This window comes from Lepisma saccharinum, chromosome 23 (genome assembly GCF_977018435.1).
Source record: "Lepisma saccharinum chromosome 23, izLepSacc3.1, whole genome shotgun sequence".
NCBI lineage: Eukaryota > Metazoa > Arthropoda > Insecta > Zygentoma > Lepismatidae > Lepisma > Lepisma saccharinum.
Genome location: NC_139251.1, coordinates 39990610 through 40016577, shown reverse-complemented (window position 1 = coordinate 40016577; position 25968 = coordinate 39990610). Strand labels below are relative to the sequence as shown.

The 25968-nt window shown below is 37.3% G+C and overlaps 1 protein-coding gene across 1 annotated transcript in view; it reads right to left on the bottom strand.

Moving 5' to 3' along the window:
- Edem2 (ER degradation enhancer, mannosidase alpha-like 2) overlaps positions 1-25968 on the bottom strand; it is a 57527-nt gene that overhangs the window by 14066 nt on the left and 17493 nt on the right. The window contains exons 6-11 of the mRNA XM_083110194.1: positions 12975-13128; positions 12067-12195; positions 10228-10431; positions 8443-8568; positions 4911-5015; positions 2028-2215 (exon numbers count right to left, since the gene is read on the bottom strand). Of these exons, the coding sequence (XP_082966320.1) occupies positions 2028-2215; positions 4911-5015; positions 8443-8568; positions 10228-10431; positions 12067-12195; positions 12975-13128 (906 nt within the window). The remainder of the gene's footprint in view (positions 1-2027; positions 2216-4910; positions 5016-8442; positions 8569-10227; positions 10432-12066; positions 12196-12974; positions 13129-25968) is intronic.

The window sequence follows — 25968 nt, the reverse complement described above, 5'->3', positions numbered from 1 at the left end:
TGCATAATGCAGTATTTTCATTAGATTATCTCAACAATAGAAATTTTAGTGAAAAATAGTCTTGAACCGAGGTCTCTGGTATATAATGCCAGTGCTCTATCAACTTAGCTACCCTGGTTTTGCCTGAATTTTCACTGTTGCAATTCCATGTAGGTAAAAAGGGGCAGTGAAAAATCGGGCACAACCAAGGCTGTCTCTGTAGCTGTTTCTATAACAATGGCATGGTAAGCCAAAGTTTTGGGTTCAAGTCCTGATCAAGCCTACAATTTTTGTTGATATTTCTACGTAGTATATTTTTCGTGTGTGTGTCAAATCGTAGGGTATGCCAACACGGTGTGGCAAAATGATAACGTGAGTAATTTTTTAATATCCCCAAATATCTCATATCTTATAGATTGAAATGGCATATCAGTGGTACTGATAACCAATATTTTACTGGTCTGATGTAAAGTTACAAATGTTCCATGAAGACAACAAATACTTATTCAACTCTGAATTGAGTGGCCCGGTACTAAAACTACATAACCCACAAAAGTATAAAACCAAGAGATGTTCTTGTGTATTTCTGACCGTCACCGGCTACTGGAGGAACTTCATTCACTATTGTACAGCAACTGAATCCAACCAATGTTAACTCAATTTTGAATGGACTGTGAGCTATTAAGTTTTAATCCCAAGCCACTCAATTAATAATACTATAAAAAACTGTAAACTTTTATAGCATTATTATACAATCTTTTCATTCTCACTGACCCACAATCCTAAAATATCTTTCTAACCATGTACACCACGTGATGTTAATGGGTTTTGCTTTACAATTATGGATCTTGGACATTAGAGAAAAAATATGGGACAACCAATAATTACATCTTAATTACAGTGTTAGGTATTGGGTGAAAAAACTAAATTTATCATTTTGTGTTTCATTAACAAAATCCAAGGCAATGCAATACCTTAATAGTTTTTCTTGTATGTACGCATTGCTTGCATTATAGAATTATTTTCTTGTAGTTTACGGTTATGAGAAACTCTCTACCAGATGTGGAAACCACAGGAATATATACTATAAGTTGTTCATGTTCAAAGGATTATGTGGGACAAACAGCAAGGAAAATGGCAATAAGATGGCACGAACACGATTTGGACATTATAAATCTAAACCCAAGAACAGGTTTGTCAATTCATATCATCGAAGAGAAACATTTGATTAAAAAAAGAAGGGTTTTAAAAAGATTAACGGGAAACACAGAGTTGAATGTCTGGGAAGCTTCGTTCATTGCAGAAGAACACTGGAATAAATTAAATAATGAAAATGGTAACATAGATCCAGTATGGAGTTTTCTTTTTCACAAATGGAGTAAGCCACCATCTTTAAAATTTAATGTAACAGAAAACATCAAGAGACTTTGTGAAAACAATGATGAATTTGAATTACCTGATGATATTTGGGATTCATAATTTTAAAAAATCTCAAATAAAAATAAAACAGACTGCTTTTTTTCACAGTTAAGTTGCTATATTACAACAATGTAACATTGACAACATCCATTATATAATGGATTCTTTTTGTTTAAAAAATTACTAACCATTATTATAACTGTATCTTCAGTCAAAATGAAAATAAATGTCTGATGAAAGGAGCGTGTGTTCTCCTGAAACGTCACAAAGAAAAACTGTTTTCTTATGCTTGTAATAACCGTAAACTACAAGAAAATAATGCAATACCTTGCCTTAATCAGTTAGTATTAGACGAACTAACTAATTATCCAAAGAGATATGATGTGTATGCTTCATATGTAGTTAACAGAGTTCGGTCAACCTTAACACACTCTACAATAAAACATTATTTGTGAAAATACGCTGGAACCGCAACCTTGGAAGGGGGACCAGGGGTCCATTCAGAAATTAAAGTAATTCAATTGCAGGCACTTTCTGTTTGAAGATTTGCAGGCCCCCAATTTGTCACAACGCTACAGTTTTCTCTAAAGGAAACATCACGATCCTGATGCATCAACATTTTCTTTTACCTGTCCTCATGTATTCCTGTCCTAACGTCCTTCACAGCAGCATACCCACATGGGACTCTTGCATATTTCTGCAGACTTTTAAGAACGTTGCGGCCTACCTCCAAGTAATATGGATCTCCAGTAGCTTTGTATAAGAAATATGTGGATTCCAGAAACTCAGGTCGAAGAGGATGCTGTCCCCAATGAACCTAAAGGAACAAATTCATTATTTTTATTCGGAAATTTAGTGTAAATATGCATCATAGAATGAGAGATTTGCTGTTTAAATTATCTGATGCATTCACACAGCATCTATGCACATAAAAATTCAGATAAATACTGCATCTCTACTCTCTGTCTAAGAATGTGTTTACACTAGGGCTGATCCAATATCATTTTGAGACAATACTCATACTGATTCTTAACTATACTGATGCTTGAACACTGTACTAAAAAAGTTGTTTAAAATATCTATAAATATAATTACATAAGTTTTCCTTTGCAGTTATGTTTTAAAATATTATGTATTTTATACAATTTACAATGATTAGAGCCACATATTTATGGTGAATAAAAAAAATCAAGATTTCGGTACAAAAAAATTGCATATTTCTGGATCAAAAGTGGTATATAAAATGGCATTTTGGTGTTAAAATGGTGAATAAAAACCTAAATTTAACCAAACTTATTACCAGGGAATGATTTATATGTAGTAGAAATGTGCTAAATATGTAAACACACATTAACTTATTTTCACCAAGATATGCAGTTACATATGGACTTAAAATTATAAAAATTAACTTTTTTAATCATATAAGACACTACACAAGATACATAAAATACAGTATGCTTACATTGACATTAATTGTGAAACAACACAAAATGTGTTGTATAACGAATAACAAAATTTTGTTGTAAGTGTTCGAACGTGAATTTCCTTCTGATGTTACTTAAGATGGATTTATATTGTCTAAAACTGCATTCAATATGACAAGAAGTAATGGGAGTGTATTTCAAATATGTCTTATTCGCAAGAAATTCATCCAACTCTTTCAGCCACACGGGGACATGCAGTTATTGCGCGAATATGGAGTATATGTTCAGAAATATGGAAATAATATGTAAAATATGGGCCAAAATCTAATGTATGTACAATCAAATATTTACAGCAGAATTAATCAATTTTCCCACAATTTACATAACTCTCAGGATAATTTAGATCTCTGAGAATGTATTGCCGTCCATAAATAAACCCTAAACTTTGTGTTTATTTCGCAATTTGCAGTTCATTTCACATCATTCTGTGACAAAACATGGTAGCAAAATGCACCTCACACCTATCAAAAACATGAAATCATGAAAAATTAACCCTATAATGTATTATTTCACATTTTGTGTTTTCGTTAAAAATAAAATATGCATGCCCCTAACAATGATATTTATTTATATAATATGCACAGCATTTATTTGATCAATAGTAGTAGTCTGTAGCTAAATCATAAATTTTGCATTATAGTGTATTAATACTGTGACTGCATATCTGAAATGTACATTTAAAATGCATTCTATGACTTGGTTAATGTGGTAGAAGAGCTTCACGCTTAACCTTGGATATGGATATAAAGAATTTGAATCTGATTAATTACTTATATAGATGTAAATCAATATGATTTATGGTCAATCATGTGTACAATCAATACCAATTATGCTAACTAGACCAATCCAGTAAGTAGAATCATCATATTCTCAGTACATAAAATTAGTCATGATTTAATACCTATTTCTAGGTATAAAGCTTCCTTGTATTGCACGGAGATGGCATTGATTGCTCACGTCTACTTGACATCAGTGGCCAAACAATTTAAGTGGTCGATATTTGTTCTTGCCATGGCACTGAATCGAGTTCTGCCCAGGGCATGGGCGTTCTTTGTAAGTCTCTCATCATCAATTTCATCCCATAATCACTCATCCTTAGAGGCATGCATATATCGTTTTTAACGAAAACATGAAATGTGAAATAACACATTGTAATGTTAATTTTTCAGGTTTCTGAAAGGTGTGACGTGCATTTTCCTACCCTGTTTTGTCACGAAATGATGCGAAATTAACTGCAAAATAGACTCTTAAACACGAAATGTACCATTTATATACCGATGCGACACAGTCTGAAGTATCCTGCGAGTTATACAATTCACGGAAAATTGATTAATTCTGCTGTAAATGTTTGAGAAGCCAAAATGGAGCCCTTTATACAGGAATAAACTTGATATTCTGGTAATGATTTAATGTGCTATTAGAAGGGATATGTTTATTTTGTGTAATAGTGCAGTTTTTATATGAAATTTAGGATTATATTCACATTTTTAAAACCAAAATGTAATTTTATATACTGCTTTTTCACCACTATGACAGAGAAATTTTATTTTACTCACCACTTTTGAACCCGAAATTGACTGTTTTCATACCGAAATTTTGCCTTTTTATTTACCAAAAATATGTGCCTCTACTCATCCTCATTGTCATGATTCTCAAAAAGTGGCAGAATATTGTAGTGTACCTGGTATTGACATAGCATACCCAGACTTTACGTAGTGGAAGCTGTAAAGTCAGTGGTTAGTTTGGTAGCTCAGTTGTTGGAAAATTGGTTGAAAATGTTATGGTCGTAGGTTTGATCCCTGACTGGGCCACAACTTTCACATTATTCAATAAACTATAATACATCCATTGTATGCTATTTTCATGAAGCAAGAATTTAGTACATGCCTTGGGAATGTATGATGAATCAATTCATTTTCAAGGTGCTATTGTAGCACTTAAATGTGATTTGTTCATACTGTTCTTAATATTAAATAAATACTAAGTGCAGTCAACCTGATGAAGTGTATAATCATCAAACTGACTAACCTGGAAATCTGTAGTGAATGCTTCTGGTATAAAATTGTGCCTCTGCATGACTTGATACAGCATTTCATGAGTTTCAACTGCTGGCTTTATATCTCCTTTTAATACCTGGAAGACAATATATTGGGATTATACAACTAAAGAACAGTTCAAAAAATGCACGAGGTGATAATAAATGCACTCCTTGAAGATGCACATTTGTAACATTGAAGCAAGAAAATTAACAAGTTGTGTCACAGAAGGAACAATATTTATACATTAAATAAAATTTCACAAAAATGAACACTGTAGTAACACAGAAATTGCAAAGAATTTAAAGAACATGTGTTAAACGAGTATAAATATTAACTTTTCAGCAGAATTTCACAGTCTCCTTTTACAGTCAACTCTCGATTCTACGACCCCGGGTATAACGACCCTCTCGAAGTAACGACTCATTTCCCGGGAATTGTGAAAAATTTAGAAAAAATTGGAAAAAAAAAGTTGAAAAATTGGAGGAAATCGGCCGAAAAATGTGTTGTTTTTTCCTCCACTCATTCCCTTTACGAGCGCTCTACCGCTCACAATTAGGTCTGAACTAAAAATAGACACCACCACAACATGCTTGAGTGATATCCAATAGCACTTGACCTCTGCCCTCCCCTCCCTCAAGTGCACCAATGTTACCCCGCACCCGACTGCCGCTACCCAACGCGCCAGGCTTGTTTTGCCACGCTTGCTCTTGGATACAGGAGAAGAGAAGATCGTATGTGCTTGGATGTTATTTTAAATCGACTTGACTTGTTTCCTTGTCCTAAGAGCTGCTGAAAACTCGCGGGGGAAGGGTGGGAGCAGCCCGAAATGACTGCTGGACTTGTAGTCTTTGCCAATGTGTATGGCAGGTCAAGCTCTTTCATCGATAAATACACCACCTTGAGAGATAAGATCGCAGGAATGTTCCAAAATACAGATGCGTGGCGCCTGGAAGTCTGGCCCATCTGTCCAGCTCTGACCTAGAGTTCAGCAGGTTCCCGTGAGTGAGCAACTCTCGGCCTTGTAGCCGACAACTTCCGGTAACCGCTTTCATTCAAAACGTGTTCTTTGTTCCCTGCAACACTTCATAAAAAAGCGAAACTGTTAGAGATAATCAAAACCACATAGGTGAACTAAAGATCGTCAACCCGCTTAATGCGTTGTCATCCAGGTTTCCACAAAAGTTTACGTGCATCATAACTCCCGTTTCCCATTTCATACGTTTTCCTAATTGTGTCCATGTCGTAATATCTGCCAAAAAAGTGTTCTGTTGGCTGACTGACTTCTCCCTCTTTTCCTGTCAGCAAACGTAGGGAGGGGGGGGGGGGGGCGATGCAGATTGTTTCAGCGACGATTTTCTTGCTGATGCGGGCTGATTACAGGCGAGGGTGGAAAAGGACCCATGCCTCTTCCTTTCCTTTGAAGTCTAAAATGGGGCAACCAGTTCTGGATATATTCTTGAAAAGGAACAAAAACCATAGAACAAGTAAAAAAAAAAAGTGACCCCCTACCCTTTCCCCAGCTCATTCTCCGCCACTGGTGTGCAATGTTGATAATTGCAGAATTCAGTTTTTTTTATTTATTATATATTTTTTTAATGCTGTTGTCTGCATAGGAAATATTGCCCGTATTATTGTCTGTTGCATGGTAAAATGTAAAGCAAGGGTCATTTCTTTCTTCTTTACACTGCTGTTAAAAGTTCCGTCTTCTTGTCTTCTTGCGTAATCTTTACAATGCTAGGACTTTTCTCTTCTGCCACCTGTTGCTCAACTTCCAGGTCTCCTTGTTTTTGCAGCTGGCGCCAGTGTTTTGTCTAGCATCTGCAAAGCTCTTGCTTGCCAATAACAACGATGACTCATCCAGGGCGAAAGAAAAAAAATTGTTTTGAATATCGCAAAGCTGTTTTGATTTGACGATAAGGAAATTCGATCTCCAGAAAGGAAAACAAAATTCGATCTCCAGAAAGGAAAACAAGAGTTAAAGCAAATCTGGGAAAACATTTGGAGGGGTGGGTGTTTGACATCGAGAATACTCCTAAATCCAACATTAAATGGTGGATTAACCTGAGAGTAAATAACGATCTACCATTTTGATATCTGAAAATGAGCAGTTTCATAAAGCTTGTTTTCAGTTCATTTTATGCTGATGGGCTAATCGGGACTTAGTATACAGTTTAAAGTGAAATTCAATTCCAAACCCGAATGGGTCCTAGAATACGCATTGGGTGAAAACAAATCATTGGGTGAAACAAATCGCAAGTTGCACGTTTCCTTTTTCACCCTGGATTACAATGCAAGTCAAGGAAGGAGTTTGGACTGCTCCCTTGAATGGGGAAGGAGGGTGAATAAAGTTGGTTGAAGCAAAGAAAAGTAACCTTTTTTTTTTACAATGTATTTTACACAGGCGAACCAGAATGAGAATTACAGCCCTGCCTTTATTTTTTTTGTCTGGTACCTAGAGAGATTGTGTTGTTTCTCCCTAGAGATCTAATCTTACCAGTTAATCTTGTAACAGACAATGCTCCAGTAGACCCCGTATAAAATCCAACATTCATTCTGCCCGATTATCTCCTGACTTTTGAGGGTGCCAGTGTGACTGGTGTCAAGATTCTTTGAGTTTCGCTTGCAATAAGCGAGAGATTGTTTTCCTTTCCATTGGTCTCAGTGGAAACGGGTTTCTCATGAACTAGAATTGTAAGAATTTCCTGGAAAAGCAAGGACTGTGCACAATTGAAACAAAGTAACATTATTTTAAATTTTCTTTTGTGAAAACTTTTTCATGTTCTATTTTCCTTCTCACAACATGCATCCTGTGCATAACAGGTTGTATAACTACCAGGATAAATGGTGTTACCATCTCCTAGGCATCTTTGTGTCCGTTTGAGCTCCCTTTAAGCTGAAAATTGGTGCAAATTCCAATAACGACCCCTTCAAAATAACGACCCTTTTCCCGGGAACTGTGAAAGGTCGTTGAATCGAGAGTTGACTGTATTTTTTAAAGATAAATGATAGATTTATGAAGTGTTACCACATGATTAAAAGAGCATGACAACTGTTAAAAACATTGCATCTGTTCAAAAACTTTTGCATTTTGCAGCATTTCTTAAATTTCAAATCCATGAAAAAGATTCTTACGTAAAATTCTTACGCAAAATGTCGGCAATCAACCATTAGAGGCATATAGCCATAATGGTGTCAGTCAGTACACAAAAGTCTCCTTGTTACAGTAATACTTTCATGGATTAATTCTGAGTTGTAACAAATCATGAAACCAAATATTAAGAACAAATTTATGAATGCAATACAATGGAATTATTAATGAATGTTAAATTCTAATGCTGTATAATTTTCTATGCACTTAAGTCTGGTATCAGTCTATTGAATATTGTATGCATTTTTCAATAACATTTACACTTGATAGGTCTTGTTTGAAGAGTGAATTGCTCACAGAAAACAGCAGTAACATTCATTATGTAGTTATAGTCCTGGCTGAACAAGAAAGTCAAGATTTTCAGCACACTTACTTGCAAACCAGGCCAAAATGCAAGTAATGCATCCATGAAATTTCTTGAATTTGTATGTGGGCGATGCATGTGAACATCAAGTAACATTGGACCTTGGCTAACATACTTCATTACTGCAGTGTAATGCTGGAAAACAAAAAAGAACATTGAATACACTACTCCCGTACACAGAAACTTGCTTGACAATTATTATATTTACTCTCCTTCGTTGTCCAATATACCCAAAACATTACACACTTAATGGGCATAGTGTTACCAACATTAAAACAAAAGAGCAGGAACAAAACATAAAAGGGCATGTGAAAGGCTTGAATTAATTAATTGATTGATTTGTTGTTTTAAAGTCTACTTTATGCACAGAAAGGTTAAGTGAGACTGTACCTACAATTCAAAATGGAATCCGAACCACTATGCCATGTGCCTTCACCGGGTATCCATTGATTACAAGGCGAGGTTACCACTACACCATCAGGGATGGCCCGGCGGTGAAAGGCCACAAGAGGTTATTGACTTTCTGGATATATTTCACCACCACCGACAGGGGAAAAAGAAGGATAAAATGTAAAAACTCCCAACACTCGTGTTGTGATGAGTTAGCTGTCAGATGAGAGTTGAAGCAGTTACAGTAAAACCTCATTAATCCAGACTAATGGAGGGATAAGTTGACCGGTTTAACGAAAGTCCAGATTAACTGAAATAACCTAAAAGAACAGTAAAAAGTGCATTAAAACTCCACTTATAGCAACGAAACACGTTTATTATGGTGTATTTAAAGGGCATAGGCCTAAATACACTATACAGTACAGTACAAAGTCTGCAGGAAACAGAATTTTATCAGTGGTTGACTGCCTTTTCATTGGGGAGTTCTTTTGTTGACTTCTAGCCACATTTAAACCCTTGCATTGTGCTTTTCTTTTTTGCCTATCTGGAGGTCTGGATTAACGAGGTTTTTACTGCACTTCAAGGTAGTGTTGCAGATTACTTTTTTTGTTGGCATTACTGGATATTTATATGCATGTTGGCAATCTTACCAACAAGCTTGTATTTTGACAATTACTGATGTATATATTGAATAAACAGCCCCATTAACGCCATCAGGAAGGAATGACATAATCAATTGTACGTTATGCAGAAACTGATTTGTTTTACTGACAATATATGTTTTTTGTGGGTGTTTATTTCTTTATACCTAGCCAAAAGAAATAACATTGAAGTTTGAAAAAAATTCTGCCATATTTCAATTCATTTTCCATCTTCAAGCATGTATGTATTTTCCGTGGAAGTTTTGCCTTTAGGGAGGTCTCACACTGACATGAAAAATAATGCAATTTATGATAATAAACTAATCAAATTCAACTGCCTTGCACAACAGTGATGCCACATGTTCTACTGGTTATTCTTCAAGTGACATACATGTGCCACGTCATTTCAGTGTGAAAACTCCTTTACTTGCATTCAAAATGCTTATAGTTTTGTCATTTTGCATTGTTTTCGTAGCATTTTAAACTAATCATGATCATTGGATGAACTTAATGAAGGGACATGCAAGGTCTCAAGCCAAACAAAACACCATTGATGAAATGGTGAGTTCAGCACTCATGAGTTTGACAAAAGCAGAGGCTCTGTATGCCTGTTGATACCAATTTAGAGTTTTCTCATGCATCATACATTTATTTACAAACTGGTTCATTAGAATAACTCATACAATTTAGTATCATGCTTTAGAAAGAATGCCGAGGAGAAAAAATATAATCTAATTTATAATATTCCTGCTGTTCTCTTTACCTTATTAAAACGTCCTAAATAACGTTCGTCTCCCAGCAAAATATATGCTTTAAGGCAGTATTCATAGTAAGAATCTATCCCTGCACCAACACCGGAGTCCCTCCGAACCCAGTCTCCATTATGAATATTCAGCACAGTGCCCATCAGGTCAGAACTTCGATGCCTCATTTTCCATAGAACATCCATAGCTTTATGGGCCTTCTCCTGCAAGAAGAAAGACAAACTGTAGTGTTCTGAAATGGTTCATTCACACAAAAAATTCTCACATCCAAAGCACTGATTGATAATACAAGTCAGTAACTATATTCATGCTTGTAATATAACAATTGTCATAATAAAAAATTGTATTAACATTGTACACTAAGCATTTGCAACTAGTTCCTCATACATCTTATTAAGGATGTAAATAATTTACGGACTTCTCCTCTCCCCAAGACATCAAAAACTGACAATTAACATAATGATCTGTAACTCTCACACCTTGCACATCTTAAGAGACGATATCTCCGTAGCCTCTTTGATTCCACAACCAAGATTAAGCAATAACCACCAACTGGGAGCAAACAAAGCAGTGAGACACTATCTTGTCCACCCTAGATCACCCTCCTTTTTTAAATCCATTACCCTCAAGATATGAAAATCATTAAGGGAAGAATAAATAGTGAGCATTCCTTTTTTCTTGTTGTCTAAAATAAGGTGACCACTCCATCCCCTAGACTAAGTCTCAAAAATAAAAAATAACATGTGGTGCAACAGCCAGTGAGGGCCAGGGCCTACCTACCGACTGCTGGCCACACGAGACCATCCAGTCAGTTATGGGGGTGACGTGTGGTCAGCACGACAAACTCCAGTTGTCGTTGTACTTTTCCATAACTGGTTCATGCTACTCATTCTTAGCTCCCCGATTTCCTCGCTATGGTGGGTAGCCACTGGTCCCATTCTCAGGCCAAAATCTCAAGAGAATTGGCACAAATTCCTAGGTGGTGGACACCCTAACCATACCAGGCACGGATCCACAGGGAGGGCGATAGGGGTGATCGCCCCTCCCAACTGCTAGGTATTTAACTACATTATTCTGTCTAAAATTTTTGCAAATTCAAATGTTCTGTCTTTAATCACCAGGATTAAAAGACTTGAGAATATTTTTTGTAGTTTAAGTTCACTTTACCCTCATGATAGGCTAATCGGAACTGGACCTACAGTTTGAATATGAATTCGAACCACTGTACAATATGCCTTCAAAGGAAATTGAACCAGACCCCCTTGGCAATAGGTTTTTGTTTTCTTTGTTTTGTTTACTCCTCTGGTCGTTCACTTTACCCTGGCAATGTAGAAATCATGATAACGACATGAAATAACCATCTATTCCTGTACAGGGCACTTACTTTTGTACAAAAAATCTCTAAAACTTGGAAGTCAGCTTAATTTCTGTTCAGAGTAAGATATATTGTTTACCAGTGGCAGCAAATGGGTTCGAAAACTGGGGGAGGGGGGGCAAAGAGAGTATGCTTTCCCTTGATAAATATGGTTTAGCACAGTGCCAAAGCAAAAGTAGCAAAATGTGGGGTGGGGCAACTGCCCTTTTGTCTCCCCCTAATCGCCACCACTGTTGTTTACATAAAACAGTGGAAGTGTTGGTTAAAATTGATTCTTGGAGAGTTGAAGTATACAACTGAAATTCGCCCCTCCCAACTATAGCTTCTGGATCCGCCACTGAACCAGACAAGGGGATTTGATTCCAACAATTTGCACCCGTACTGTACTCTGAATCAAGATGATAGGCCTAACCACTAGACTAATGGAAGCCCACAAAATGAAGTTTCAAATTAATGCCATTACCTCAAACAGTGGTTCTCCTGTAAGCCTTGACAGAGCAGCCATTTCCAAAATCATGGTTCCTGCACAGGCAGTGCACGTCTCCCTTGATGACTCTAGCTTTGAGCTCTTCAGCCCATACCTCAGGTTTATCTGAAAAGAAAAAATTAAAGGATGTTATAAAACCTGTACTACAAGAATACAGACATTGCAAAAACATTAAATTTAGACATAGTACACTAACGTGTGTGTAAAATCAGGGGTGCAAACTAGTCAAACTAACAAAAACTGACCAAATATTGATTAATTACTGAACAATTTAATTATAGTCTTTATTAGACATAAGCAAGTTACTATATTTTTCTGCAAAACTTACTTGTAGAGTTTCTCTTGTATGCACGTGTTGCTTGCTTGCATTGTAGAATTATTTCTCTTGTAGTCTATGGTTGTTACAAGCATACACAATTCATTGTTGTGACGTTTCATGAGATGTCTGATGAAGGGACATTCTCCTGAAACGCCTCAACAAAAAACTGTGTTTGTATGGTTCTCAAAGTGTAATATTTTTATTTTTCAGCAATTTTACGAGAAGTTAATGCACAAGAAATGATTTCATAACTGGGTTGCTTTGCCAGAGCAGCAATAGTTATTACTGGCTTGGGAAAAACAATACCTCAATACCTTATCATTGAAAAAATTGTTTGCATGATTGGGAAGGTGTCAAACATTCTAAACATTCTCCAAAAAGCAATAACGAAGAGAAGAAAAAAAAATAAAATTGCTATCATGAACACAAAAAATACTGACTTTACTGACCAATTAAAAAAAACCGGAAAGTTACAGAGCAAGATGAAAAAAAAAAACCTTGACTTTTATTGGCATTACTGCCCATTTTACACTTTGTACAATATACCTCCTCTCTCGTTACTTACCCGTGCATGTGGGATTCCAGTAGAAGTATTAAATGCAGGCAAGAGTCTGAAACCTAGGTCCTTTGCAAGACTTAGCAGTTCTCCCGCGTACCAATCCATTATCCCTGCTCTCTGCTGGAGATACTCGGCCAAAATGTGTCCTGACAGCAAACCACTGCAAGATACAAGGAAGTGTTACTACTTGTATGCCTGCATTTTAACTACATTGCTTTCATTTACGCTGAACATAAGTATCAACATTAAATAAAGTTAATAACTAAAGGCATGCATATTTCGTTTTTTGGACAGAATCACAAAATGCGAAATAACACATTGTAATATTCATTTTCCATGTTTTCAAAAGGTGTGAGGTGGATTTTTCTACCACATTTTCTCACGAAATGAACTTCAAAATGCAAAATCAACTCTTAAACACAAAATTTCAGTTTAATTGCCGAGGTGACACTTTCTGAAGTATGAATTAATCTGTGAATTATGAAAATTGATTAATTCTGCTGTAAATATTTGAGAAGGAAAAATAGACTGCTTTACACAGGAATGAACATAATTATCTGATAACTACATAAACTTCCTATTAGAAGGGAAATGTTTCGTTTTGTGTGGTAAGTGTTGTTTTTAAGGCGAAGGGAGACAATTAGAGACTCAGAGGTTTGTGGGAACACTGACCAAGGGAACGGATGAGGAGGCGTGGCTCAGCGAGAGCAGGCCAAGTCCACAGCTGCCTCCCTCGTCCACTTAGCGCCCAATACAATTTATGACTGTTGATGGGAGCGAGGGACAACCAAACAAGTCCGCGGTCAACTTTCTTGCAATCTGAGAAGGAAGCCACCAGATGGGGCCAGAGAGAGAACTTGCCCTGAGATAACTGGAACAAGTTCATGAAATTTAAATTTTGAGTTTGTGCTGACATTTCTAGACTTTCGTTTTCGGTATCCAGAAAGTGCAGAAATCATTTACGGAAGTCTGAAACTGACTTTGACAATACACGCGACGGTATTTTCAATTATTATTTTTTTCTACAGATCTTTCGACGCGTAATATTATGCATCAGGGATACCATGAAGGAGAGCAGAGAAAGTGATCTCCGTATGTTTTTCTTTTATAATAAGACCTCGATTCTTTTATAATAATAATGGACTCAAATATGAACTTTTCAACAATAAATTATTATGAATTCAATTACAATTTTATGATTTGTAAAATAATAATATTAATATACGTAATACATATTTTCTTAACGACTGAAAGTCAAGACATGGAATCTTACTCTGTCACTCCTCCCTCCGCAGAAAAGTCCTTCGGGTGCCCTAGGTCGTCTGAGGAATGAAATGAATTAACTTTACTCCTATTTTTATGTGATAAATCAAATAATAATGTATTTATGGTTTTGGGTGTTGTTCAAACCCCATAGCCTACATTACAGTTTACCAAAGTCTCCAACGGGGAGACATTATCGAACAGTAAGTCTCCGTCTCGTCTCGATTTTACAAAGTTTGACTTGTCCTCGGTCCTGTCTCTATTTTCAAGAGTTTTCTCATTGGAATTTTGAATATTAAGATGTAACGAACTTGTACCAATCCCTTCGAGTTCTGAGATTTCGTGCGACTTTGGTTTAGGTTATTTTTTCAAAGGTCACACATTCTGATTAACCAACTATCCAACGAGACGAGAGTGTCGAACAGTAAGTCTCAGTGTTTTCAGTCTTTAGAGAAGCACGTCTCAACTTTGGTCTCGTCTTGGAAGTCAAGGAAAAGTTCCCCGTGCATGTAGCACCGTGCCGAGGAGGTACATTTAGTGGATGTGGGGGATAGGGCCCCACATATTCTCGATCTCGGCAGCTTTGGAGGTGATGTTATCAGCATCACGCTGCGACCGCCTTTACCTCCCACGGTTTCCTCCAGGTAACCACTGATTTGAGGCTGGGTGAAAACCGGATCCGTTTTTAAGTGAGGACAAGGCCGGAAAAATTCCGACCTTAATCGAACCCGGGTATCCCGCGTGGCAGTCAGATACCATACCGACTAGTCTTGAAAGTCAGGTATCGAATATCAAACAGCCATCTCAGTCTCGATCGACTAGTCGCCAAAACCTGCCCTTCAGTCAACCGGTAAACTATCGTTTTCTACCGAATTATAAGTTTCCTGTCCTTCTCCAACAGTGCTGATTTGAAAATCGCAATCTAAAAATGTGAGCTATAAAGAGCGTCCGAAAAGTAAAAAACAGCCAAATGCGAAGAATACACACACACACACACACACACACACAGAGAGAGAGAGAGAGAGATGTGTGTGCGTGTGTACAACCATTATATATATGCACGCAGGGTAGACCAAAAGTCGCAATACATAGGAAAATAACATTTCGTTTTTAAGTTTTTCTATTTATTTATTTTTAAAGTGTTCTTTCTAATGCGTGTTCATCAAGAGTGGAAGAAACGTATTGCAAACCAATGGTAACCACGTAGAGGATATTATATGAATACATTGTTTCTTATCACAACATATTTATTTGTCCTATGTATTGCGACTTTTGGCCCACCCTGTATATATATATCAGCCACGTATCTAGAAATATGTTTCGGGGGGGTCCGAACGAAGTTTTTCAGGAATAATAATATTTAATAACAGTAATGTTTAAATTATTATATAAAATTAAATTAATACTAATTACAATATATAAATTAATATTATATTATTATTACACGATTAGGTAAAATGACTATAAGAATAGAGATATAACAGCGCATATTCATTACGTAGCTTATCTGTAGTTAAAATCGAAATAATTTACATAAAAACAAGTGACCTGGCAATGAAATTATGTCAAATAGATAAATAATTGAATATTTACCGAATAACAAAAATGATGTTACATGTAGTTGGAGAAAAGTGAGTTTCTGATATATATTTTTTGCATAAATTATTTTGAGTAGTAGTGCACATAAATCCTCTTTGTAGTGTCATTCAAAGCCGTATGATCCCAATATAATCCTTGCCTTCTAAAAAGTTCAGAGGAAATTAATAACCATCGACAAATGCTAATATTTTCATTACTTCATTTTAGTACTTGGTAAGGCTCTCAGGGCGTCCAGACCCCCCCCCCCCCTTTCTAAATACGTTCTTCTTGTTCTTCCAAGCCATATGATCCCAATATAATCCTTGTCTTCCAATAAGTTCAGAGACAATTAGAAGCCCAATATTCACGAAGAAATTTTACAGTTAATTGTTGGGTTGGAGATGGTGTGGCAGATTGGATTTTAACGAAGTCGAAGTTCCTGTCCACTGTGCGTTTGGTCCTGAAGTGGCAGCCGCTCACCCCCATCACCATGAAATATTTTGATGCAAACCTACAAAAATAACATGGATAATTTTTTTTAAGATTTTGCAACAATTTAGATTTTCTTCTTGTATAAATGAATAGGTTGTCTCTAAAGAGATGCAGAAGTCTGCAGTCTACTATATTTAGTAATTTTAGTTTCTTAGTAATTTTAGTTTTATAACAATTTCTGCGAAGCTAGTAAATGTTCCAATTTGGTCGGGACAGTTCACCATATTTGCTCCCTCTTTTGACTTTTTTCGAACTGCAGTCTTCAGAAAATGCTCTCTTTTTGTGGTTAATTCACATTCAGACATGTTCTTCATTATTAGGATAATTCCATAGTTTTGGTGGATACATTCAAGGTACGAATACATACAAAGAAGGAATGACAAAGAATGATGTCAGCCTGTGTGTGAATGTTGCATACATCTCTTGCTCTCTCTCTCTCTTTTTTTAGGGCTGGTAACAGCATTAGGTAAAAAAGTACTTCTACAGTCATTGATAAGACTTTAAAATTATATCAAATTGGACTAGTAAGAAATGGAGCTGTAGCTGCGAAGGTTGTTGTCATTGTCACCCTAGGCCCCTGGATCATAGAAATTAGACCGACCTGTTATTTCTCGTACATTTCTCACCTCCCTTCGTCGGGAATAAAACATAGCATTACAGGTTAATTTAATAGGAAACTAATGTCTTTAAAGTTTCTCATTTTTTGTACGTCCACCTAGTTATTTTTAATTTGCAATCGATGTTGCAGATGTGAACAATAACCCATACTGCTTTAATGAAGACTGTTCTTCTATTAGTCACATTTCTTGAATGCTATGTTCTCTTTTCATCGAATTCAACGGAAAAGAGTAGGTGCATAAAATTCCTACAATGTCTAAGTATGCCAGCTACGTCTAGGTAGGGGAGGGTGCAAATTTGGTGCAGGGATGCGAAAATCATTCTCGTCCTGGACACTGAAATCTCTAGCTACAACTCTGATAAGGAAATATTTCCTTTCGAGAGACCATTAATAGATTTACAACATTATAGAAGCATAACACAATAAATGTATGAAAATTTAATTATCATTTTAATAAAAAGCAATACAAAATTACTTTGGTACATTTATAAAGTAGCAAATTAATTCCTTTGACTGGTTCAAAATGTCAAGAAATTAGAAGATAGGTGAAATGTTTTTAATAAGTGAAACATTTCACCTATCTTCTAATTTCTTGACATTTTGAACCAGTCGTTAAAGGAATTAATTTGCTAGTTTATAAATGTACCAAAGTAATTTTGTTTATATATGTTTATAAATATAAATATATATAAATAAATGAATTAATTAATGATATTAATTATTTAATAATTGACATATATTTCATGACAGTCCTCCTCCGTAGTCGAGCGGGTTAAGGCGTTCCCTCGTCTTGAGATCGTTCGCTGCGGGACGGCGTAGGTTCGAATCCGGCTCTGGTCGGAATTTATTCGGCCTACGTATAGGACCGGTGGCAACCCACCATCGTGAGGAAATTGGGAAGCTACGAGTGAGTGAGCGTAACCCGGTCGAGAAGACCTACAACAACGGCTGGGGGTTCGTCGGGCTGATCACCCGTCACCCCAATACTGGTCTGAGACCTCCACGCTATAAACAGGTGACGGAGGAACAGTGTGGGAGGGAGACTAGCAGTCGGTAGGTCAGCCAAGGCCCTTCAAGGTGCTGTAGAGCTGTGGGTTATGTTATATTTCATGACAATTTATATATATATATATATATATATATATATATACAGGGTGTATATAAACATGTGTCAGAAACTTTAGGGATTTATTCGTGACATCAAAACATAACAAAAAGTTCATATGAACATGGGTCCGAAAATCCTTCGTTAGGGAGTTATGAAAGGAATTCCCTGTAGTGACTCCTGGTTGTGTAATGTACCTCAAATGTGCATTTGTACTCACTTTCTTGTGTACAGTTGGGCATGGCATTTGTTTTTTGTTTATTTTCTCATTGTTGTTTGTTTTGTTTTACATTAACTTCCATCACAACACATCACAACGATGTATTCAGTGTCTGAAATGACGGATATGCACTACATGTACGGCCTAGCAGATGGGAATGCGGACGCAGCACGTCAACGTTATGCTGAACGTTACCCTTGGAGGCAGTTACCTTGTGCACGAACGTTTGTACGACTACACCAACGCTTGCGAGAGACAGGCACATTTGAGAAGAGAGTTGCAGATGGTGGGAGACCACGCGATGTACGAACGCCTGAGCTTGAAGAACGGGTTCTTCGAACTGTGGATGAAACTCCATCAACCAGTACAAGGAGAATTGCGAGAAGGGAAGGCGTTAATCACATGACGATCTGGAACATTGTGCATGAAAATCTTCTGTACCCGTATCACCTTCAACGGGTGCAAGGATTAAATGAGGCAGACTTTCAGCCACGAATAAATTTCTGTCAACGCATGTTAGGGCAGTGTGCTGTGTTTCTGCAGTTCTTAGCATGTACCTTATTCACTGATGAGGCTGGCTTTTCACATGATGGGATCTTCAATTTTCATAACAATCACATCTGGGCTTATGAAAACCCTCATGCAGTGCGACAAGACAAACATCAACAGAGGTTCAGCCTCAACGTGTGGGGTGGAATCATTCATGATCATTGGCCCTTACTTCTTTCCTCAACGTCTGACTGGACAAACGTATTTACAGTTTCTCAGACATGAGTTTCTGCATTTACTTGATGATGTACCTCTAGACGTCATCCAACGAATGTGGTTTATGCACGATGGTGCTCCACCGCATTTTACACGGATAGTTCGCCAGTGTCTCGATAACCAGTTTCCGAACAGATGGATTGGTCGCGGGGGATCCATTGCATGGCCTGCCCGATCGCCAGATTTAAACCCAATGGATTTTTTCCTTTGGGGACATTTAAAATCCTTGGTGTATTCAACTCCCGTACCCAATGTTGATGTTCTGAGGGAGCGTATCCAACATGGATTTGACCAAATACGGAACACACCAGGAGTTTTCCACAACGTACGGCAAAGTATGGAACGCAGGCTCAGGGGATGCATGGAAGCAGGAGGTGGTCACTTCGAGCAATTTTTGTAAATGTCAATGATTTTGGTAAATGTCTCATTTTTGTGCCATGAATATTAAATCCTTTCATACATGTAAATTTGTTTGGTCAATGTCTCATTTTTTTGCCATGAATATTATTTCCTTTCATACCTCCCTAACGAAGGATTTTTGGACCCATGTTCATATGAACTTTTTGTTATGTTTTGATGTCAAGAATAAATCCCTAAAGTTTCTGACACATGTTTGTATACACCCTGTATATATATATATATAAAACCAAGGTTTCGGACTTGGCCCGCCTCAAAAACATCCTGGTACTGGCCTGATCGCACTCCCTAAATTTCTTTACGCACCCCCTCAACACCCCTAGATGATAAATCCAGGCGCCGCCGCTGCCTTTGCCTCCTAGTTTTGGCACCCAATCGCCTCTTCTGTATATAACCATATACCCAGAACATTTTGAACGGCACATATTCTTGTTCTAGAAATCGAGATTTGTGCATATTGCATGATCTAGGGCTCACGAATATTAAACCACGAAGGTCTCCACAATAATATTTCCTTCGGAAAAAAGATCAAAATGTTATATTATTTACTATTATTAACTACTATTTGTCACAACACAATTTACTGGGGCAAGGGAGGGGTCTATCGTTAGATGGTTGTAGGGAATCTGATAAAATGCTCATGGGAGTATTATTTTTATTATACTCTTGGGAATATCAAACTTCCAATGGCGCAGAGATGCATAATATAATAAATCAACTATCCTTTCACAATGTGAGTTGATTGAGTTCATTTCATTTCCTGTTTTTCCACTTTTGGCTAATCGCGAAGATGTGAAGATACACTCACAAAGAACACCCATGCCCTCACCGGGATTCGAACCCGGGATGAACCCTGCACGACGTGCTAACCACTCCGCCACGGAGGCCGGCATATGAACTGATCACATTGAATATTTCCGTCATGTGATGTAAAGTGAAGTTGTTGCGTTTTTTTCTCCATAAGGAATGAAGGGGATTCTATAAACATTTATTCATCATGATTTTCAAACATAGTGTATTGCTAATGAACTAGAAATCGCTTACACTTGCAACATGGGGAGAAATTCACACTATATCATGTGGTATGGTTATATTTTATTAGCAGTACCCATTCCGACGATGTAGAAATAAATGTACACCTGGTACGAAACTGCCAAGTCTTCTAATATATGCAATTAATATGAACATCAAACCCAAATATGCACCAAGTGTTTTAAATCGAGTCAAATGAATTAATTCGTTGACAGCATGTGGATTTTCCTCAAGGAAAAAAATATGCAAAAATCCGCCGGCGAATCATCATCACTCATCTTCATCGTCGACATTAGTAAAAAGTGGCAAAAAAAACCCAAAGGTAAATAGCAAAACTTTAAAAACCAAGCGGGACTCCAACCAAGTATAAAAAATTGAAGTACGGGCCTGGGTTTGTAAATAAAGATACAGAAGGTTCGAAACATGTAGGGGGATTCGTACCTGTAAGTCCCATGACGTTACTAACATCTTATACTAGCACGACGCCCTCTCTTTTTACTCTTGGAAACAAATGATTTTCAAATTACTGTATAAATGTTGACATTCCTACAGTAGCAACCAATGTCCCGGATGTTAGTTCCCCAACAAACTTTCACCCCGCTTACTTCTTGCCTTTGTCCTTGAAAATGTATCAGAAAGAGGTAACTTTTGTTACAGTGACAACAGTTAGAAAATAAAGTATCAGTGAATATATATATATTCAGTGTTCGAAAAATCTTCTTCAGAGCTAGGCGCCAGCTTTGAAAAGCAGGCGCCAAGAAACCACCTACTAGCAATTGTGCATACTACAAGAAGCTGAGCCGGCCCCCGTGGCGGAGTGGTTAGCACATCGCGATACGAAGCAAGGGGTTACGGGTTCGAATTTCGGCCTAGGTGTGGATGTTTGTGTGTGTTCATTCATCAATTTCATCATATCACTTATCCCCATCTTCGCAAATTAGCTAAAAGTGGCACAAAAGGCGAAGTAAAATAAAGGAAGTCAATCAAAAATCGATCAATCTATAAGAAGCTGAACATCACCGTATTTAAAACATCGCTAAATCGTGTGAGAAAGCTGGAAATGGGGGGGGGGGGGTTGGAGGACAAAGAGTAAGAAATTGTTACTGATTCTATGGAATGTTCACAACGTTGATAAAAAAATCATTTGCTAAATACGTTGATAAAAAATTGCTAACTTACGCTGTACTGCAATTTGAACTTGGAATCTTTAAAATTTCGTACATGCAAACTTAAAGAAAACGACAATACTACAGCAAAATATCACAGTCGCCAGGCTGAATTTTTTAGTCGCCATGGCGACCTGGCGACAGGGATTCTTCGAGCCCTGTATATATATATAAAATAACCCATGGCTTAACAGCCCTCGAAGGGCCTTGGCCCTCTCTCCCATACATATATACTATATACAGTATATTAATAATTACTTACAGATTAGGGGTTAATTAAGTAATAACATAAGAAAATTGGGTTTAATTTTGTAAATGCATTGGAAATTGAAACTGATTATCTTTTGTTACAGTCACAGAAGTTAGGAAACAAAAATACTGATATGTATCATCTATCAGTGTAAACGTTAGATTCTGGAGAATGCCTGGATAATTTGCCCATTCTTCGCAAATGAGGAGTTTATGAATAAATGATGCAAGGAAACCGGATATTTTTCAGAAAAGGATTGATACACACACATACATACATACATACATAGAGAATGAACTTCGATGGAAAACATACCACTTACAAGTTTTCTGAAGTGCAATTTAGATCCACTTTATGCTCAGGTAGGCAAATCGGGACTAGACCTACAGCTTGAAATAGGATCGAAACCACTGTGTCATGTGCCTCCAGCAGGAATCGAACCTGGAGCCAGGTCACTGGCACTGTCACGCTTAGCTAGTCGATTGTTCCTCAAGGACTCATCGGTTATGACGCACAAGCGGCTACAATCAGTACTCCTTGAAAAGCATAATGTATGAAAAATACACGAAAAAATCTGACAAAATTTGTCTATTTGTGGATCACTGTATGAATCTGTTTGAAATAGTACCCTTGTACGAAGAAAAAGTAAACATAGTATTCGATGGAATTCTGATCATTTCCAAAGCATTTCCATGATGGAAAGTAAATTCGGCAAAATACAGAGCATTCCCTGACATTCGCTATGAGACTCGGCGGAAAGCGGCCCGGCATCGGCGCTTGTCTTTCCCGGTGAATGGATCCGCGACAGTCGCTTATATTAAACCTCGTAAAAAAGTTTAGAGTAACAGGGTCAGTTCTGAATAAAAGTGGAAAGAAAAATGGGAAAATAAAGTATACAAAGACAATCCGCACACCATCCGTGAGTTAAAAGATAGTATTGTACAAAAAATCGGGAGAATGACAGTAGACGAACTTGCACGTGTAAATGTCAATTTCCTTCGGAGATGCCAGGAATGTGTTGCAGCAGAGGGACACCATTTTCAACACCTTCTGTAGTCAAGGTTAGTACACAATATGAAAACTGTAATTTTAATAGCCGATTCTAGCGACTGTCGCTGACCCGTTCACCGGGAAAGACAAGCTCTGATGCCGGGCAGCTTTGCGCCGAGTCTCGTAGCGAATGTCAGGGAATACTCTGTAGTAGTATGCTTGAAAGTAGGAAATGTAAAGTATATATTTTTTTTCGTTTTAAACATACGTTCAGTGTGAAATTCACATTCAGTAAAAGCAAAATAAACATTCAATACACAAAAACCTGTCTATTTATCGTCCGAAGTCACAGAGCATCCCAAAATTATCCGGACAATTTGTTCATGGAAATTAAAAAAAAGCCCTGTGAACAAAATAACACAGTTTTATTTCCCACCCCAGCACTAATAAATCATCGTTCTTGAAGCAGAGATGTCCCATAGTTTAATATATATTGTGCGGAAACGAAAAATTGCAATGAGGAGAGGTACAAGTTACAGTAAAACAATAGTTAAACAATGGTAAACCAAATAAATATGGATATAATGTAAATATGTACTGTATTTGTTCGGTTACATATACATTGAGACAAATCCATGAAGAATTATTATAATAACTCCATGCCTCTCCTGCATTCTGCCCGTAATTTTCCAGGCTTGTTCAAGTACGTTACTACATATTACAAGAAACTGTATAATATGTTTCCTGATTTTCTACCTGAAATCTATTCCCTGTTGTCTGCTTTGTTTTTCTACCGTCTCTACTTTTCAGAGCTTCCAGGGCCTTCTTGCCTGTCGCGAATTCCACCCTGCAAGCTTGTTTACTCTGGAGGACCCTTCAGAAATATTTTTCCTCTAAAACGAACATGTGTTTCTCGTTCGGTGACCAGTAGACAGACCTCTTCTCGCCCCTCCCCCTCTGCCCTCCGCGACGAGCCTCGAGGGGTGAAGCGTGTGCCGTGGGTAGCTAGCAGACAAGCAGAAATTTAACATTACGCATATGGGAGAATTACTTTACTGGTACTCTTGGGAATATCAAAGTTCCGATGGCGGAAAAAAACATATGATGGGGTAGAGGATCCATTGAAGATTATATTTTCAGAAGGAAAATACAAAACTCCCATTGGTTTAGCCGTAACTTGAATTTAAAGTTGCTCCTCCATAAGGAATACATGGGATTCTGTAAATACTAATTCATCATATTTTTCAAAGACCGCATAAGGCGTAATAATCAACTTAAGAAACCGCTTCCACTTGCCAAATGGGGAGAAATTCATACTCTTCATTTCTGGCGGAGATCTTTTTACTAGCATTGCTCATTCCGACGATATTGGAATAAATGCATGCCTGGTGCGTTATTGTCCCTCTTCGCCTTAAATCAAATTTAGAATTTTATTCACCATTTTAACACCAAAATGCCATTTTATATACCACTTTTGATCCCAAAATGTGCCCAGTTTTTGTACCGAATTCTTGATATTTTATTTACCATAAATATGTGGCTTTATTAATAACACACCACTTCAGCACTGAGATGAGTCATAGACGATGAATGCAAAATTTACTTCAATGTTATTTCTGCAATTTATATGCAGAGGGAGTAGTATATGGTTTGTCAATAAAAAACATATTGCAAAGTATTGCTTCCCAGCAAGTATTTATCAGGGCCGCCGTTAGGGAACGCGAGGCCCTGTGCGAACTATATTCGCGAGGCCCATGTAGGCTATTATGAAAAGTGAAAATATCAGCATCATTATTTTTTTCGTAAAATTCTACGCTAAAGCAAACATGGTTATTAGTATGATGTAATTATTATATATTGCACCCATGCCCATGTTCGTAGTATCCCCTTTTACCTCCAATGAAATCTAAAATTTGACACCCTGTAGAGGAAGGTGACATCAAGGCAAACAACGTTTCTTAATGACTTTTGCTGATTGAGACCTTGTTTCTGTGCTATAAGCCCTAGAAAAAATACAATTTGTGTTTGCAGCCATGTACCACAAATTTATTGTTTAAAACCGACGGTCACTCACCTGAGTCTAGAAGCAGAAGCAGAACTATTCTATCATCCGGTGCAGAAGATGAAATACACTCTTCATCTCAATTTGTTCCTACATTACCACCTGGCTCAGAGAAGAGCTAAATTTAAGATCACTCATGGCTGCGACTATATCACCAACAACACTAAATACCAGGATTTGGCCATTATTTCTGTTTATCGATCGTGGCGGAATTTGAAGCAAACTGCATTTAGAGGTAGTAACGATTTTTCGAAGGCACCCTTCTGACATTTTAAACATGCATCCCCCCTTCTTTCCTTCTATAGCCTTTTGGAATCCTGATTAAAATTTAGGAAATTTGTCCCGTTCTCTAGACATTTCATTTTCCATAATCGCGATTCTGAACACCCGCAAGCACTACTGTCTCAAACAAGAATGACAAGGAAGGTAGAGAATGATTTCACTGACTTGAAACTTGTTGGCACCTTTGGCATAGTTGTAGAATCTGGAAAAATTGGCAAACGCCCGCCCCTTCTCTGTAAGGCTTTCTCCGGAAATAAAAATAAAATATCTCCAGATCTTTATTTCTATTCATCTGCGGGGAATATGCCGACCCAAGAGTCATTGACCTGCTCATCGCCTCCCTTGAGAAGTCTGTTTATGAAGCCTGAAGCCCCTTTTTGGAAATGGATAGAGTTGTAAAATTTGACATCAGAAGACTGAAATGTCACCGCAGAAAACATATACCTGCTAGTGAAACAGGGCCGTAGCCAGGCAGGGGCCATGGGGGCTCACCCTCCTCTGAAATTTTATAAACACTGCATTATAAAATTTGTTTGCAGCGACAAGTGAAAGTGTAGACAGCAGATATTATTTTGCTCAAGACTTGATAAAGGATAAATTCACAGAATAAAAATAACAAGTATCACATTCGCTCATCTGATTTAAGACCCAAATCAAAGTAGCGGGAAGTAATTACAATATTCTCTCGGCTTCAGCTACAAGTGGGAACAAGCGGTGAGTGCAAGATATTCATAAAAGAACTTTATTCGTTCGAATGAT